Here is a 19069-nt window from a genome sequence, read left to right on the forward strand (position 1 = left end):
GTATGAAGGGGCAAATGATGTATGTAATTTTCCCTCAAATGGTTTGGGAAAAAAAATGCGTACACATTTATACACACATTATGAATACGCATAGACATTCGTTTATACACACACAGGCACTGATCATAGACACAAACACACGTATGAGAAAGGGAGAGAAAACAAATGATAAAACGCAGGGGTAAATGGTGACAACATGAGAATCTGGCTAAAGGACGTACAAGTACTTCTCATATATTTTTGCAACTTTTCTATAAATTTGAAATTATTTCAAAATAAAAAGTTAAAAAAAGAGACAACCTTCAAACCTCAACTTACTTTGTTTTTTATAGCTTATATTATTTGGATGGGGGCTTTCCATTTTAAGCTTGACCTTTCTAGCTTCATGTGAAGACAGAGACAGATAATACAGGAATACTACAGTACGTGAATATGTCTCTAACCAATTCTCCTTAAACTTGGAAACATTTTAGACCATGTGGAATACCATGCAAATGGGGGAGCTGTAAATGTGTGCATATCTGCCCCTCAGTGAATATACACCTCTCTCTCTATTCCTCTAAGTTAAACTTTGAAGTGCCAACCACAATGCCTGTGGGGGTCAAGCAGGTATTGTGAAGGACTGAAACAGGCCAGGTGTAAGAAAAGTCACCTCCTGAAAGGGCCGGCCCGTGGCTCACTCGGGAGAGTGCGGTGCTGATAACACCAAGGCCATGGGTTTGGATCCCTATATAGGGATGGCTGGTTAGCTCACTTGGGAGAGCGTGGTGCTGACAACACCAAGTCAAGGGTTAAGATCCCCTTACCGGTCATCTTTTAAAAAAAGAAAAGAAAAGTTCCCCTAAGGTCAAGAACAAGACAAGGATGTCTGTTCTCTCCACATCTGTTCAACATTGTTCTGGAGATTCTAGCCAGGATGATCAGACAAGAAAAAAAAAAAAAAAGCATCAAGAAAAATCAGCTACTAGCAATACAATAAAACTTTCTTGATTTTTACTGAACTATGGTGAAGCATAAAATGTCATACAAACAGGTGTGATACTGCAAGTTACATTTCCGGTTCAAAGTGAAAAAAACTGAAAACAAAATATTTGCAGATTCATTTTCTCATCTCACAATCCCTTGGGCCTAGAAGATTCAGTCCTACACAACACAGGTCACTGCCAGTTTTTTCTGTCATGTTGCAATGTGCAGCACGGAGTCCCACGGGGGGTCCTTTAGCTGGGAGCAGTATTTCATTTTACTTAGTTTCATAATGGAAAACAGCTGTTCACAAATGTGGGTACTCCCAAACATGGAGAGCATCCTGGCACAGTGGGTTTTGTATTTCGGGTAGCTGCTCCACAGGTGTTTGTAGAATTCTGGTATCCCGACCTTGTCGTATTTTGTTTTCAGCACTGTGTTGCATTGCAGATCAATAACCTCCATCTGCAGTTCTTCGTGCACACTATCAATCTTCATGGAGAACGGAGAGCTGAACAGGGTCAGTTCACTTTCATAGAGTTTGAAATCAGACAACCTTTTCTGGAATTCAGTCTTCAATTCCACAATTTTGGGAATGTAGTTCAGGCCATCACTTTCATTTCTGGAGACTGATTTCAGTGTGGGAAAATGGGCCAGATTATTCCTGGCCAAATGAGTCTCCCATAGACACAGTTTTGCTAGGAATGCCCGAATCAGGTCGTACATTTGCGTAACAATTTGTGAATGCCCTTGGAGGGATATATTCAAAGTGTTCAGATGCATCGTCATATCAACCAAGAAGGCCAGGTCTCTGATCCAATCTCGAGAGCTCAGTTGAGGCAGGGGTTTTCCTCGGGATGACATGAAGGAATCGATTTCTTCCAACGATTCAAAAAATCTCTTCAGCACCAGCCCACGACTGAGCCACTTAATCTCTGTGTAGTACAAAAGGCTGCCATATTGGCTGTCCAGTTCATAAAGCAAGGTTGTGAACTCACTGTGGTTCAGCCCACGGGAGCATATCCACTTCACAGAGTTAACTACCACGTCCATGACATGGTCCATCTTTAACTTTTGAGCACAAAGTGATTCTGGGTGAATAATGCAACAAATGGACTTAAGTTCTGAGCCCTTGCAAGACATTCCCACCTTGGACTTCAGCTTGGTGACAAGTCCATTACTTACATCCACCATCACTGGAGTGCCAGTGGAGGCCACGCTTACTAATTTTGACCAGTCGATATTGAACTTTTTAAGACTTTTCTCAACACGCAAAAATATCTCATTTCCAGATTTTGTACCTGTCATGGGCACCGTATCCAAAAGTTCTTCAGACACATCAAAATTCTCATCGACACCACGGATGAATATGGCCAACTGCGTGGTATTATTTATATCTGTGATCTCATCGATCGCAATAGAATATGCTACAAATGACTTGATTTTTTCACGTAACTTCTCCCATAAGTTCCCAGCCACATCTTCTACGGGCTGCACAACAGTGTTTTCAGTTGGATTCACATTTGCAAACAATTGTTTTTGTTCAGGACACTCAATTTCTGATGACCCTAAGAGATACTTCCTGAGCCCTTTTTTTAGCTCATGAAGCTTCTCATCACGCACCTTTTCAGTATACTGGTCATAGTGCTTGCTGTGGTTGGTTTGATAATGGCGCCTTAGGTTGTATTCTTTGGACACAGACATGCTCTGTTTGCATATTAAACATGTAGGAATATTCTGCACTTCCACGAAGAAATACGCTCTCTCCCACTTTTCTTGAAACACACGGCCCTCCTGGTCTATCTTTCGTTTTCCCACTTTTCATAGAGACATGGAGACAAGAAATATTTCACTTTTCTCTTTACTATCATAACAACAGCAGCAAATGCAGGGTGATAAACACGAGGGCTGAAGTGGCTGGGGCAGGGCAGGGCTGACTGGAGAGCAACCCACCCCGCAGAGAGGCACAGCTGACGCTCTGCTCCAGCCAACTGCTGCCACGAGGGAACATGGGCCCCCCATGGCCAGATCTCCAGATTTCCGAAGAAAACCTAGAGATTGACTTTTTTGAAAGTGTGCCTGGCTTTTCTATTTTCCTTTTTTTCAAAGAAAATGTAATTTTATTAATACTATTTTTATATTCTAGGATGTTGTTGAGGAGCAGTTGGGAGGGAGGGGGAGAGGGGAAGGGGTAAGGAAATGGAATGGAAGAAGGAGGAAGGAGGAGGGGAAGGATTGAGGCCTGTGGCAGCCCCCTCATTCCCATAGGGGAGACAGGGGTGCAGGGGATTGAGGGGGGGTGGGGTGTTCCAGCGGTGGCTTGGTCATTGCCAGGCTGGGTGCAGATGTCAAGGGATGTGGCAAAATCGCTCGCCCCCCACTGTCCCAGCTCGGGAACCTGGGGCCCTTCTTGCTGTGGCTTGGTGGTCATCACTGGGCTGGTTGCACCTGTTGGAGGGGTATGGCCGAGGCCCAAGGCTCCTCCACTGCCCTGGCTGGGGAGAGCCTGCGGTGCTTCCTGCAGTGGCTGGGTGGTCGCTGCTGGGCTATGTGCCTGGCTTTTCAATGTTGGCTTCTACTTCTCATTTTTAAGAGGTATATGAGCCAAACAAAAGACATCTTTGGCGGGTTTCAGTGTGTAGCTGTATTTGCTACAGCTGGTTTCAACAGCAGTGATTTGACAGTATGTTTGCATTTGAATGTATATTTTCTCATTTGATTCCCAAGAGAACGTTGAAATAACAGCGATGGAAGTAAGCACAGAAAGCATATGATTTGCCTGCTGTGAGTCTCTAAAGACATGGGTGACAGCTGCAGAACTGCACAGAACTCACACATATAAATGTGTTCAGGTGTACATGTGCCAGTGTTTTAAATTTAAAGAACCTGGCCACCGTGAAGGTAAGCAAGGTACTTCCAGAGAACACAGACATGAAAGTTCACTTTAAGAAAATGTACGCAAATCTACAAAGACAGAAAGTCAATTAGTGGTTGCCTAGGGCCAGGGATAGGAATAGGAAATGACTGGAAATGGGTAGGAGTAATCCTGGGGTGATGGGAATGCTGTAATGTTAGACTGTGGTAACAGCTGCACAACTCTAAATTTACTACAAATCACTGATTGTACACTTAACACAAGTGAATTTTATGATATGTAGATGATGCCTCAATAAAGCTATTCAAAATATATAAAAAATCATTTAGCAACCAGATGAGCTTAAAAATAATAATCGAGCATTTTAAAAGAACACTTTAGCTTTCAAACTTTAGATTAGGGGTTACCCAGTGACCCAAACTCTGGAGAACATCTCTGTTTCTTCTGCTTTACCACCTTATAGGAAACTGGCTGACCTGCAAGGGCTCTAGGGGAGACATTAAAAAGATTTAACAAGCAGAGTGGCCTGTGCATTGCTCAACTGCACTGCTGAATCAGAACGGATGTCAACTTTAGCACTGGAGGTGTTTCTGGGGCTCCTGCTGTGCCAGGCGGTACCCTTTTTGCTTTCGAACTGTGGGGATGTCAGGTCGGGGTCAGGGGTGCTAGGGGTGGGGCTACAGTAGCAAGTAGTGACTATTTACCAACTAACCCTGCCTAGTTAAGTATTGTGACCTCAGGTGCAGCTGTGCAGGTGGCCCCAAGGGAGTCCCACCACAAAGCGCTCTTGAATAAGGGTGTGCTACATCACATGTCACACACACAGTTTGATGTAGATCAAGCTTCATGAAACTGTTGTATGAGAAAAAATGCCTGGTTAATAAAAAGCAACAGAGTTATGGGACTTTGTAACATGCAGGAAAAAAATTAAGTACATGTAAAAGGCTGCATGCTGTGCTCTGAAGCTCAAGGCTCAAGAAGCAAGGACCCCATGGCAGTGCCCACTGAGACACCTCACACAGCATAACAGGTGCTGGGACACTCTTGCCACACAGAATACTCACCATTACTTAGCTCAAGTCCTGGAAGCGGTCTGAAGAGAAAGAGACATTGGTAAATGGAACGTTTTCCCTCTCTCGTCCAATTAGTTCTATTTGACAAACTTTGCTGAGTGTCAACTCTATGCTAGAAGGATTGGGAGATAAAACTGAGATGGGGTGCCCACAATCACCAAGAATCAGGAACATGGACACGACTCTCAGAAGCAGAAGATGGTAAAGTGAGAGTGAGAGGCAGCAGGGCCCAGGAGTTAACTGGAGGGACCCCATGGCCCACCTCCCGGGGCAAAAATCTCTGGCCTGCTTCTTGCCCACCTTGGGTAAGTTATGATCTTCAGATTCCTTCCCATGACCGAGCCAGGGACTCTCACTTGCCTAATGACTGTGAATTTGATAAACTCTGCGGCATCCAAGATCCTTCTCATGGAGCTGATTTCCAAGTAACCAGGGGCTTTGAACACCACTCCTGGGGGCATACCATCAATCACCACACAGCCAGGGTTGAAGGTGATTTTCCTGTAGGGAACTTTCACAGGGAAATCCACACCAATAGCTTCACCTGTGACAAGACAAGGAGCATAAAACTAGTTGAGTCTGTCACTTACTTTTCCCAAACCATGCTTTATCTTTAATGTCAAGATTTAAAAATTATTCTCATTAAATGACAACACCGGTGATCAGCCATTATTACTTTATTTTCCAGCAGTACTATGATGTGTGAATACAACCTTATTTATTTTGAAATTGTTGTGGGTAGTACAGCAGACTCAGTTTCTCCATCCATTAAATAGGAATGACCATAGTACCTACCTGAAAGGTTTTTGAGAGGATTAAATGATTAAACACATGTCAAGCACTAAAAATAATGCTCACTCAACATAAGAACTCAGTAAATAAAAGATAGCCATTATCATCATCATCAGTGTTTCCATGCACAAGGGCATCAGTGAAAATACACACTAATTTTGATTATAGATCTTTTGCAGAAAGATCAATTTCTTGTAAGATAAAATCTTCTTTTATTTATTTATTTATTTTTGATTTTGAGGGCTGGCTGGTAAGGGGATCTGAAACATTGACCTTGGTGTTATCAGCACCATGCTTTAACCAAATGAGCTAACCAGCCAGCCCCAAATAAGTATCCTTTTAAAAAGAAGTATTTCAAGTATGCAAATACTGGATATGTAATGATATAAATTTAAAACTTACCAAATTTTCGGCTAAAGAGGTCATTGACTTGTTCTCTTAGCTGTTTAATCTTTTCAATGCTTGATAATCTCTCCTTCTCATTATCTAAAAATAATTAAACAAATAAATAAACCAGGGTTATTAATGTATTTTCCCCCATGAAAGCTGTTGGAAGAAATGCCTGTCAGCACTTGAGAAAGCACTTTACGTGGCTTATCATTCAGTTTACTTTTAGCAATAATTAAGCATTTTGGAAACTTGTAAATGGAAGCCATTATAGACAATGGAGGATTTTCCAAATTACGACCCTATATAAACATACTACATACTAGAAAACACTTTCAATATCATGTAAGACAAAGATGTCCACTTTCACCACCACTCTTCAACATTATAATAGAAATCTGAGCCAATGAAATATGACAAGTTAAAGGAAACAGATATACTAGGATTAGAAGGGAATACTTTTCAATACTTTAAACATTTTATTCTATTTCTTTTTTTTTTTTTTTTTTTTTTTTTTTCCGTGTCCGGCAACGGACCCCAACCCTCAGTGTTGCCCCCGTACCGGACCGGGGACCGGCAACGGGATTGCAACCCTCGGTGCTGCTCCCGCGCCTCGCTCAGCCAGTGAGCGGGAACCGGTCTGTATGTGGGATCCGAACCCTCGGGAGGGAGCGCCGCCGCGCTTCCCAAGCGGCGCACTTATCCAGTGCGCCACCGGGCCGGCCCTATTCTATTTCATTTTGAATAACTAAAGCAATCACATGTCAAAGTTCAAGAGGAAAAAGAATGAAATTCTGCCATTTGCAATAACATGGATGAGCTTAGAGAAAATTATGTTAAGTGAAATAAGCCAGGTGCAGAAAGAGAAATACTGCATGTTCTCACTCATATGTGGAGGTTAAAAAAGTTATCTCACAGAAATAGTAGAATAGTGGTTACTAGAGACTGGTAAGGGAAGGGTGAAGGGGGTGCGGGGTATGGGGATATGGTGGTCACTGGATACAGAATTGTAGAGAGATAGGAAGAGTAAGATCTAGTGTTCTATAGCAATATAGGGAGACTGCAGTCAACAACAAATTACTGTATATCTTCAAGTAGCTAATTGAGAGGATTTTGAATGATCCTGACATGATAGATATGCTAAATATCCTGATATCATCATTGCACACTGTATAAATGTACCCAAATATAACACTGTACTCCATAAATATATACAATTATCACAGGTCAATTAAGAAAAAAAAAAAAAAGAAGAAGAAGAAGAAGAAATAGTAGAACAGTGGTTACCAGAGGCTGGAAAGGGGAGGTGTGGGGAAGAGGTTGCTAAAAGGATACAAAGTTACAGTGAGATAGGAAGAATAAGTTCTTCTGGTGCTCTAGGGTGACTAGAGCTGATATTTTATTGTGTATTTCAGGATAGTCAGAAAAGAGGATCTTGAATGTTATAACCACAAAGAAATGATAAATGTTTAGGTGACAGATATGCTAGCTATTCTGGCTACATCATTATACAATATATGTGCATGTACTGAAACAACAAACTGTATCCCATAAAAATGCACAATTCAAAAATAAATAAGTTCAAGAGGTATAAAACTGTATATAGAAACATCTCTCTCACATCCCTCTCTCAGCTGTTTCTTTTCCCAGAAGAACTACATTATTAGATTCTTTTGCATCTTTCTAGATATATTTTACATACACATAGTTAGAAAAGAAGATTATTTAACAATAGGCAACAAATACATTTCACTTCTATGACCAATTATAATTCAATGGTAGCTGGTATGTAGAGTTGCCTTCTCTGAGATGGATTTTCCAGGTAAAGCCTGGGCTTGGCCAGGAGAAACAACATACGATTAGCACTGTCAGACGTGAGCAAGATATCTGGGGTGTGGCAAACTGCAGCGTATTTTATATTCCTGAATTATCCTTTTTGTGACCGGCTGCACCACGCTCAGCCAGTGAGTGCTGTGACCGCACCGGTCATCCCTATATAGGATCCGAACCCACGGCGGGAGCGCCGCTGTGCTCCCAGCGCCACACTCTCCCGAGTGCGCCACGGGCTCAGCCCTATATTCCTGAATTATCATTCTTCAGTTGTCAGGGTAAACTAAGCAAAAAACGACAGCTCTGAGAGACTAACCCATATCATAAAATGGTGAAGATGAAATGAAAAATATAATATAAAGTAAATTATGACAAAGCCAAATAAACATCCATACCTGGGACTGTCACCTGAACGATGTTAAGATCTTCAACACCTGCTGCAGAGTTTGTAATATTGGTTGAATTTGTGTTTCCTTAAAACAGAAATTGAAGTTTAGAATTTATAGAAAATAAGGCCAATTCTCTTCTAAAAATGTCAACAGCACCATTTTGATCAGAACCCAGACTGAATTTTTTTAAAATGCAGAGAACATTTAGCTACAGGATACCGAGGTGGCTCGGGATCAACTGACATCTGAGTCCCTGCACTTCAGTGCTGCTGTCAAAGGGGAGGGCACGATGACTGCTACTTTGTTCTTAGCTCCTGATACTTCGGCCCGTCTATAATTTTAAGAAAGGTATTAAAATTATATTTCCTTTGTTGTTACTCTCAATATAAAGGGAGAAAAGGGAAGTCAGACTTTATAAGTATGCCCTAAAGGACATTCAAAAAGCAGATATCCTGTGAAAAATGGATTAACAGACATAGTCCGGGAAAGGCTCAGACAGGGTTAAACTACAAAAGCATGGCTAACATCATCAGGTTTTCTAGTCAAACGATAAAAACAATATTTACTTAAGTTATATGTGACAAATGTAAATTAACCTGTCTGGTCCTTTCTGAGGAACGCAGAGCTCAGTCCTATGTTATGTGAATGACCTTCACTCGGGCACGGGAGAGCCTGCACCTGACCAGCATGATCTCAAAAGCACATAAGTAGTCGAAGCGTCAACAAAAGCCCACAGGTTTTTCTGTGGTGCCCATGCTGCTTCCAACATAGAATTTTTGGAGAAATGTGGGTAAATCTGCTGCTCTTGACCTTAAAAGCACTCAATTTTTTTTTCTTTTAAAGATGACCGGTAAGGGGATCTTAACCCTTGACTTGGTGTTGTCAGCACCACGCTCACCCAATGAGCTAACCGGCCATCCCTATATGGGATCCGAACCCGTGGCCTTGGTGTTATCAGCACCGCACTCTCCCGAGTGAGCCACGGGCCAGCCCAAGCACTTAATTTTTTTAAAAATTAAATCTAATAAATCTTGAAAAGTCTGACACTGTCAGGTACAACAATAAGAGATTACTGAAACTACAGTGAGGTTCCATCATCACCTTGAAATAAGAAAAACATTTTAGGGCACTTAACATTGCTAAGCCTCCAAAATACTCAGAACCAAATTCAGGTCATCGAACTCAATTAACAGATCATGCCAGAGAATGAGGCACTATGTTCTGATGTTCATCTTTTTCACATAATCAAAGTGTTTATGTTTTATCATTAAAATTGATTCCTCAGGGCCAGCCTGTGGCTCACTTGGGAGAGTGTGGTGCTGATAACACCAAGGTCATGGATTCAGATCCTTGAATAGCGATGGCCACGTGGTGCTGACAAGTCAAGGGTTAAGACCCCCTTACCGGTCATCTATAAAAAAAAAAAATTTGATTCCTCAAAATATAAATATCTGTCACAAAACACACTAAGCACAATGTCTCTTTTAAAATTGATCAGATCCAATTAAAATTAATGCATACAAGTTGGCAATTAATCCATTAGTTACCCTTCACACTTCACATGGATGGCACCTCTCAGTGGTGAGTCTATGTCTGAACTCTTAAACTCTCACTTCACACAAGCAATGACTGCTCCACTGCCTTACAAGTTAGTTTACAGCTTCTCATCTGGCTCCAGAGTCTAGCGTCATTGCAGTAATTCACGTTAGACAAAGGAGAACAAGGACACACCTGCAGATGGACTTCCAAATGCATTAGTCCTCTGCTAGATGCATTCACATTAGTGCATACATTATTTACGAATCACTTATGACTAATTCTTAAAAAAACTGCCACCCAGAATAAAAGGATGCTGAGGCCTGCACTCCCTATACAATTGTGATGCCCCCAAAGACAAAAGTACAACACAGGAGCCACCTTGGAGACAACTTTCCATCAACCAGCATTTAAATCAGTGCTGGACTTTGATTCTACCATGAGATTTTTCTCTTTACATTCTTAAAAGTACCTTCAGGAAACAACCCAAATCTCCATTAACAGATGAATGGATAAACTGTGATATATACATACAATGGATTATTATTCCACCTTAAAGAGGAAGAAAGTTCTGATACATGCTACAGCATGGATGAACCCTGAAGACATTAAGTGAAAGAAGTGAGACACAAAAGACCACATATTGTATAATTCCATTTATATGAAAGATCTAGAATAGGCAAATCCATGGAGCTAGAAAGCAGACTGGTGGCCAAGATCAAGGATTCAGAATCCCATACCGGCTAGCTGCCAAAAAAATAAATAAATAAAAATAAAGCAGATTAGTGGCTACCCAGGGGTAGTGACAGGGGAGAACAGAGAGTAACTACTTAATGGGTACAGGGTCTTCTTTTAGGGTGGTGAAAATGTTTTGAAACTACACAGAGGAGATGGTTCCACAACACTGTGGATGTACTAAATGCCACTGAGTTGTTCACTATGAAAGAGTTGATTTTATATTATGTGAATTTTACTTCAATTAAAAAAAAATACTTTAAGGGATTTCCTTTTGTGGAATTTTAAGAAAAAAAAAAATCCTCAAATGTCCTTAGCTGGTTCAGAAGGATGCTCCAAAATCAAGCGTACCTGATGCCACACTAACCTTAGGATGACTCTGAAACTGGGCCATGTAAATACCATGTTTTATCTATAAACCTACTCAGGCCCTGCTGACCTCAAGCACAGATGAATCGGCACAAATCCAACCTCACCGATGGAAAATCCCTCTGGAAATACATCGCCCCCTGGCTGTGGGTCAGTGACATCGTCCCTCTGTGCTCTTCTCCCCTAACAGCAACATAAAGCTGTCAGGCTAAAACACACAGAGGATGTCCATTAGCACAGACCCAGATGATATCTGAATTTTTCCCCTTAAGTAATAAATATATGCTTACTGTGGAGAATTAGGGAAATAGTGAAAGGTAGAAGGAAAAAATTAAAGTCAAACGTAATCCCAATACTGTTTGAATAGTTTGTTTTTTTGTATTTTCTTCTATTTTGTTCTTTCTATATAATAAATTTTCTAAACAAAACCAAGATCTTACTGTAATTTATGACTTCTCTGAGCCCTCCTCTCTTTTGTTTATAACTTTTCTTGTGACACACAGTTTTCTTAGTTTTCACGAAGCATATGTGAGCATTTTTCTAAATGAATCGCCACAGTCCATTCTGACTTTTGGACACTTAAACTGCACCTACTTTTTCTTTGCTATAAATGATGAGAGAGCTTTTACTCCCCTCTAAAACAATCAACTGGATGAAACCTTTTAGAATTCAAATGAATGAAGTACAATGGAGAAATCAAATCAGGACAGGAACGTTCAGTACATCTTGCAACTCTCCCAGTCATGGCACAATGAATTCAGACCCTGTGGTGTTCCATGTGCAGTAACATTATCTCTAAATAAAAAAGAGCCACTCAGCAAAAAAAAAGTAAAAACAATTTCAAGTGGACAAATGTTTATTTTAAAAGCATAATCATTTCTTTAGTTTGTATACCATTATCCAAAGACTACCACATTTCTGATGGAAAAATGATAAGAATGCAGTTATTTAATGCAATTTTATAATTCAGATTTTACTAATTCAAATTCATACTTGTTCAGGTGAGTGAGATTTTATTAAATGCTAGCGTGGAATTATTTAGCTAATGACATTAATTCAGAGACCTCGTAACATTATTAAATATGCAAAATAAAAGAACTTCTCACACTAGGGAGACACTACGGATCAGCTCATATTCCAGCAGCAGAGATAAAAATATCCTTTAGTGGATTACTAAGTGGATCACAGTGAAAGAAACTACAACACATCCTTTTAACTAAATGGGCGGAAAATCCACAAATTCCAGGATAAATTGTCTTATTCATTTACCTAAGAAATCAAAACAGCTTTAAGAAATTTTTAATTATAAAAATGGTCTTAGAATATGTTTCTAAATACTTGACGTGGTTTTGAAACAAGCAAACACACAAACAGAAAACTAAACAGATAACACGACAGTTTGTAAGTATTTTAAATAAAATAACCCTACAAAGGGATCCTAGGAAAGTAAGCCCTGACTAAACCACACTTTCTTCTTTCCTTCCTTTAGACACCTGCACTTGAGCTGAGTTCACAGTCGCAGGCCCGAGGAGCAGCTGTTCCTCTTGAACTCTGCTCACCCACCCTGGCAGGACAGGGTGTGTCTCTGAGTGAATGCAGTCCTTTCCCCTTCCATTTGTCCCCTTGCTGGCCCCTCACCATCCATTCTTTCCTCATTTGTCTCACTGTGGGCCAGTGCTAATTTGCATGGCTTAATTATGTTGTCTAAAACTGGGTCCTGGGCTGGTTGGTTAGCTCAGTTGGTTACAATGCAGTGTTATAACACCAAGGTCATGGGTTCAGATTGCCGGAACAGCCAGCTGAAAACATAAATAAATAAATAAATAAATAAAAGTGGGTCCTGATGGGACTATGGGCTGCTCTAGTCCTACAGACACACACATTGATTTCAGTCTCTTTCCCACAATAATCCTTTTACAAACAATGAAAACCATACTTAGCAATGTAACTGCAACCAGGCTTTTGGCAACTAACCTTCAATTTTCACCTCAGCTTCAGAGTTCTCATTTGTTTCAGAAGGGACCAGCTGAGTAGAATCTTGAAAAAAAAAAATTTTCTAAAATAACATTGATTATTAAGTATTCTCTTCATGTTCCAATATTTCACTGCTCTTATACCAAAAAGTAGCATATTCTGGCATTTTAAATACAGTTCGTACATAATAAATGTGAAGGTAATTTTAATTTTATAAGGTATAATAATAGGATAATAAAGGATAATTTTATAAAGGATCCTCTTATAAGGGATAAAGGGAGATAGAAACTTTCAGATATTATCAAATTATACAGAGTTACCCACATTAACGGACATAGAATTCTTCTATTTGGGGTAATGGGATTCATGTGGTCATAGTGTTTTCTTGTTGTCATCAGGAATTACTAGGATAAAAAAAAGCCATTTGTCTCGGTTAATAGCTCCCCTCTTATCCCACCAGTAACGCCAGGGCGATTCGTAGTCTGTAGTCTATTGTTACATGCAATCATGACCGATCTTCCAGTGGACAAGAATTATGACATATATATTAAGTTCTACATACAGACAAAAGGTATAAATAAATCCTAGGTAGAAGGGAGACAAAATTCCTACCTGGCTAGAGATTATCTCGCCTAACTCTGGCTCATTTTAGAAAGATTTGCCAAAGATGATATTAATTATGAGTAATGGAAAAAAGACTAGAACTCAAAGCTAATTTAACTGTTTTTTTTTTTTTCCTTTTTGTCTTTTTTCGTGTCCGGCAACAGATCGCAACCCTCAGTGTCGCGCCCGTACCGGACCGGGGACGGCAACGGGATCGCAACCCTCGGTGCTGCGCCCGCCCCTCGCTCAGCCAGTGAGCGGGAACCGGTCTGTATGTGGGATCCGAACCCTCGGCAGGAGCGCCGCCGCACTCCCAAGCGGCGCACTGTAGCAGTGCGCCACCGGGCCGGCCCCTAATTTAACTGTTTTGATATCATGCTGTAGCCATGTGAGATGCTGTCTCTGGAGGAAAATGGGTGAAGGTACATGGGACCTTCTCTGCACTACTTTTGTAGCTTCTTGTGAATCTATAACTATGTCAAAATAAAAAGTTAAAAAACAAAATTAATTCAGGTCCATTATAGATGGACTTCCCACTGTACTGTGATAATAAAAAATATCCCTAGAAAGAAAGTACCTCAAGGACCAACACCAGATGAGGACCTCTGCTTCCCCACCGAACCCCAGCTCTGCAACCGACACCCACCCACACGGTCTTCTTTCCATTCTATCTACCCATTTAAAAAAATGGCCAAATGACATCTTAACAGGCTTTAACAGAGGGAAGTAAAATGATTAAAAGAGGAACAGGTTTAAGCTGAATTAGAAACAATTGCTCTCCGTGACACCAAGTAAGTTCAGAGATTGAGCTAAAAAAAAAAAGAAAAAACAAAAAATAAACGGAAGAATCCTGTCACATGATACAACATAAACGAACATTGAGAACATGGTTCTAAGTAGAGTAAGACAGTCACAAAAAGACAAAGGCTTGGGCCGGCCCGGTGGCGCACTGCTACCGTGCGCCGCTTAGGCGCGCAGCAGCGCTCCCGCCGAGGGTTCGGATCCCACATACAGACCAGTTCCCGCTCACTGGCTGAGTGAGGTGCGGGCGCGACACCGAGGGTTGCGATCCCTTGCCGGTCCCAGTCCGGTACGGGCGCGACACTGAGGGTTGTGATCCGTTGCCAGACACGAAAAAAGACAAAAAGGAAAAAAAAAAAAAAGACAAAGGCTGTATGATTCCATTCATATGTAGTATTTAGAGGTGTCAAATTCCTACATACAGGAAGTAGAATGGTGGTTACCAGGGGCTGGGGGAGGGGATGGGGAATTGCTGTTTTATGTGTACAGAGTTTCTGATTTGCAAGATAAAAAAGTTCTGGAGATCTGTTTCACAACAATGTGAATATACTTCATACTACTTAGAGATGGTTAAGATGTAAATTTAATGTTACATATGTCTTAATAAAAAAAATTAAGTTAAACAATGATATAGTCAAACTGTCCTCTTGTTTTAAAGCAACTAAGTTCAAAACGACTAATTTTACAAGTGAATAAACAATTCTAAGACTGGAATCCATCTCACTATAGTCTTTTTCCTTGGGCAAAATGTGTCAAAATTTTTTGGGTCACAGAACTGATGGATAAGTTACTCAGGGGGCTGTTGGAACCATCCTCTACAATAAAGAACTCCAGACCCCCACAAATCAGAGAAGTTACTAAAAATGATCACATCAGCTCCTTGGAGAATGCTGTTGACTTAGTGAAAACAAAACAAAAGAAAATCATTTTGGTACTGTACTTGTTAACTATCTGTCTTAGACAGATACACAACTCCTAAAAGAAAGATCATCTTGCTTGAAAATTGACAAAGATGTTCCATGCCTCTAGGTTTGGAGAGGAAATCTCTTTTACTAATTTCATCCTGGTGGGCTGGCCGATTAGTTCAGTTGGTCAGAACATGGGGCTGATACACCAAGGTTCACGGTTCAATCCCTATACCAGCCAGACACCAAAAAATAAAAATAAAAAATAAAAAGATAATTTTATCTTGGATATACACAAACCACTTTATTCTCAAGATTTATAGGGCCGGCCCGGTGGCGCACTGCTACAGTGCGCCGCTTGGGAGTGCGGTGGCACTCCCGCCGAGGGTTCGGATCCCACATACAGACCAGTTCCCGCTCACTGGCTGAGCGAGGTGTGGGCGCAACGCCGAGGGTTGTGGTCCCGTTGCCGGTCCTGGTCCAGTACGGGCGCAACACTGAGGGTTGCAATCCATTGCCGGACATGAAAAAAGACAAAAAAAAAAAAAAGATTTATAGATGATGCTCAAGGTTTATATATGAATGGAGGGAAGTATTATCAAATTTTACTTCTAATTCAAGAATTTCCCAAAATACTATTCAACTCTGCTCAAAAGAATTTTAGCATGCCACATCAAAAGACAAAATGAAATTAGCAACAAAGAGCACCAGGTGCAAAGTTAACTTCTTTACCCAGGAGCTTTAAGTAGAATCACTTACAGATGAGAAAAGTGAGAGAAGAGTAGAGCCCTTAATACTATGTCTGAGGACGAGGACTCGAGTTTTCTGAGGCGGCCGGCACACCCAAAGAGTCACCTTCTTTATTTCCAAATATGTGTGTTTAAAAGAGTATGTTCTCTTGTAAAATACTACAAACTTTAGAAAAGAGAGAGAGAGAAACAAAGTGCTTCATTTTTCTAACCTTCCATTGGTAATTCCATTTCTATTACTTCATTGCTTGTGGAAGAACGATGGCTTTCTGAAAGGAAAATAAATAAAACACAACAAAGTAAGAAATAAGTATTCTAAAGGAACCATTTAATACAATGCAAACAATTCAAGACCCACACAGGAACACACATGAAATACTCCCACTCCTTGAAATAAAATTCAGACAAATGATCCTTTCTTTACTTTTTCTCTTCATCATTGTGTCTTGACTTTGGAAATTTTTTTTTTTCCTTTTTGTCTTTTTTCGTGACCGGCAATGGATCGCAACCCTCAGTGTCACGCCCGTACCGGACCCGGACTGGCAACGGGATCGCAACCCTTGGTGTTGCGCCCGCACCTCGCTCAGCCAGGGAGCGGCTGGTCTGTATGTGGGATCCGAACCCTCGGCAGGAGCGCCGCTGCGCTCCCAAGCGGCGTACTGTAGCAGTGCGCCACCGGGCTGGCCCTGGAAATTTTTAAACATACAAAAGCAGAGAGATCATATAAGGCAGGCCACATGCCCATCAACTCACGTAATCCTGTTTTATCTGTGCCCACTCTGCCCCCACACGCACTGCGTGTTATAAAGTAAATCCCGGCTATGATAAAATCCCACTTGCAACTGCCGTGGTATGTACAAGTAAAAGACAAGGGCTCTCTTCCTTTAGGGTTACCACAGTATCATGATTACCCCCCAAGTTAACAATAATTCTTTACCTTCATCTATTATCTAGTGATTGTTCAAATTTCTCCCTGTACAGGCCAGCTGTGAAAAAAAAAAATTCCCCAACTGTCTCATAAACATCTCTTTTGTTTGTGGTTTTCTTTTTTTTGGTGGCTGGCCGGTATGGGGATCTGAACCCTTGACCTTGGTGTTATCAGCACCTGCTCTAACAAATTCACTGGCCAGCCCCCTCATAAATGTCTTTTAAAAAAGAAAAAGAACTATTTGGAAATAGTTTTAAACTTATAGAAAAGTTCCAAAGATAAAATAGTAGAAAAATCCATAAGATCTACACACCCTTTGCCCAGATCACATCATGGTAACATTTTATTCCATATCCTTGATCATCCCCCCTCCCTCCTTCCCTAAATATAGAGAGAGAGGTGTATATATATATATACATAATTCTTTATTTCTTCTGAGCCACTTAAGGGAAAGTTACATACATCATGGTCCTTTATTTCTAAATACTTCAGTGACTATTTCCTAACAAAGGGGACATCTCGTTACATAATCACAATAAAGCTTTAAAAATCAGGAAATTTAACACCGAGACAATATTTTGACCTATTCCAGTTTTGTCAGTTGACCCCAAATGTTCTTTATAGCTTTTCCCCCTTCAGTACACAGTCCAGTTTAGGACCAGGTAGTGTTCCTAGTTGTGTCTCTTTAGTCTACTTTAATCTGACAGTTCCACAGTCTTTGTCTGTCATGGCATCGACACTGTTTAAGAATAGAGACCCCCTCCCCCCATGCTCCCCACCCCAAAAGAATGCTCTTAATTTTGCGTTTGCCTGATGTTTCCTCACCATTAGCTTCAGGGTTTTGCATTCTTGGCCAGAATACTGCCTCGATGATGCCGTGTCCTTCTCAAGATGTCACATGGTGGGGCGGGCATAATGTCCACCTGTCCCTCACTGTTGATGTGAATTTGATCACCTGGTCAAGGTATTGTCTCATTTCCCCGCTGTATAATTACCATTTTTTTCCCTTTCCTCTCATAACTAACTAGCAGCCTATAGGGAGAAACTTTAAGACCACATAAATATTCTACTCTTCTCTAAGAGAAGACTCCTCTCTAAGTTTAGCATTCATTGATGATTCCCGTTTGACCCAACCTATCATTATAATGGTTGCAAAAAGATGGTTTTCCAACTCCAGCATTCTTCCTATCTTCCAGTCGTCACTTGGCACTCCACAGTGAGCAGTGTTTTTCTACAGTTTGTTCAAATCAGGATCCCAACAAAACCCACACACTGTACATGGTTATATCTCTAAAATAAATCTCTTTTACTTTAAAACAGGCGTCTCTCCATTTTTTTTTTACCTGCCGTTATTTGTTGATGAAATTAGTTCCTTTGTCTCACTGAGTCTCTCATGTTCTGGAATTTATTGACTGCATCTTTGTGATGGTTTCATATGTTCCTGCATTCCCTGGATTTTCTGAAAACTGCTTGTTAGATCTAAAGTCTGGATCAGACCTAGGTTTGATTTTTGGGGGCAAGAATCCTTGCCAAAGGTGGTGTGGTGTACTCCCTGGTTACCTCTCTTTGTGATATTAACCAGGGGACCAGTGAGTTCATGGTAAAGTCCCCATCAACCTTTTATAAATAGTTTTAAGGGCCATTGATGATTATTGTCAAGATGCATTGTTTCATTAGGAGTTGCAAAATGGTGACAGTTTATGACTCCTATTTTTTTAAAATTTTATTTTATTTTTGGCTGCAAAACAAGTCTTAATACATTTAAAAAGACTAAGATCATAGAAAATGTGTTCTCTGACCAAAATAACAGAATGAAATTTAGAAAACTCACAATGTGTGGAAATTAAATAAGACTTTCCTAAATAAACAATGGGTAAAAAGAAAGATCACAGGGAAATTAGGGAGTACTTTGAGATAAAAGTCAAAGTGCAACGTATCAAAATTCATAGGATGCAAGGCTCACACAGTGCTTAGAGGAAAATTTAGATTTGTAAACACATATTAAAAGTACGAAAAATCTTGGGGCCGGCCCGGTGGCGCACTGGATAGTGCGCTGCTTGGGAAGCGCGGCAGCGCTCCCGCCCGAGGGTTCGGATCCCACATACAGACCGGTTCCCGCTCACTGGCTGAGCGAGGCGCGGGAGCAGCACCGAGGGTTGC

The 19069-nt window shown here is 40.8% G+C and overlaps 1 protein-coding gene across 1 annotated transcript in view; it reads right to left on the reverse strand.

Annotated features, from left to right (window-relative positions):
• Positions 1-971: 971 nt before the first annotated feature.
• Positions 972-19069, reverse strand: part of LOC103588955 (general transcription factor II-I repeat domain-containing protein 2-like) — a 66197-nt gene continuing 48099 nt past the window's right edge. Inside the window, exons 11-17 of the mRNA XM_008570794.1 lie at positions 16194-16250; positions 12924-12986; positions 8316-8393; positions 6106-6189; positions 5272-5455; positions 4903-4931; positions 972-2780 (exon numbers count right to left, since the gene is read on the reverse strand). Of these exons, the coding sequence (XP_008569016.1) occupies positions 1177-2780; positions 4903-4931; positions 5272-5455; positions 6106-6189; positions 8316-8393; positions 12924-12986; positions 16194-16250 (2099 nt within the window). The 3' untranslated portion in view covers positions 972-1176. The remainder of the gene's footprint in view (positions 2781-4902; positions 4932-5271; positions 5456-6105; positions 6190-8315; positions 8394-12923; positions 12987-16193; positions 16251-19069) is intronic.

Source organism: Galeopterus variegatus, unplaced genomic scaffold (genome assembly GCF_000696425.1).
Source record: "Galeopterus variegatus unplaced genomic scaffold, G_variegatus-3.0.2 Scaffold631, whole genome shotgun sequence".
Classification (NCBI taxonomy): Eukaryota; Metazoa; Chordata; class Mammalia; order Dermoptera; family Cynocephalidae; genus Galeopterus; species Galeopterus variegatus.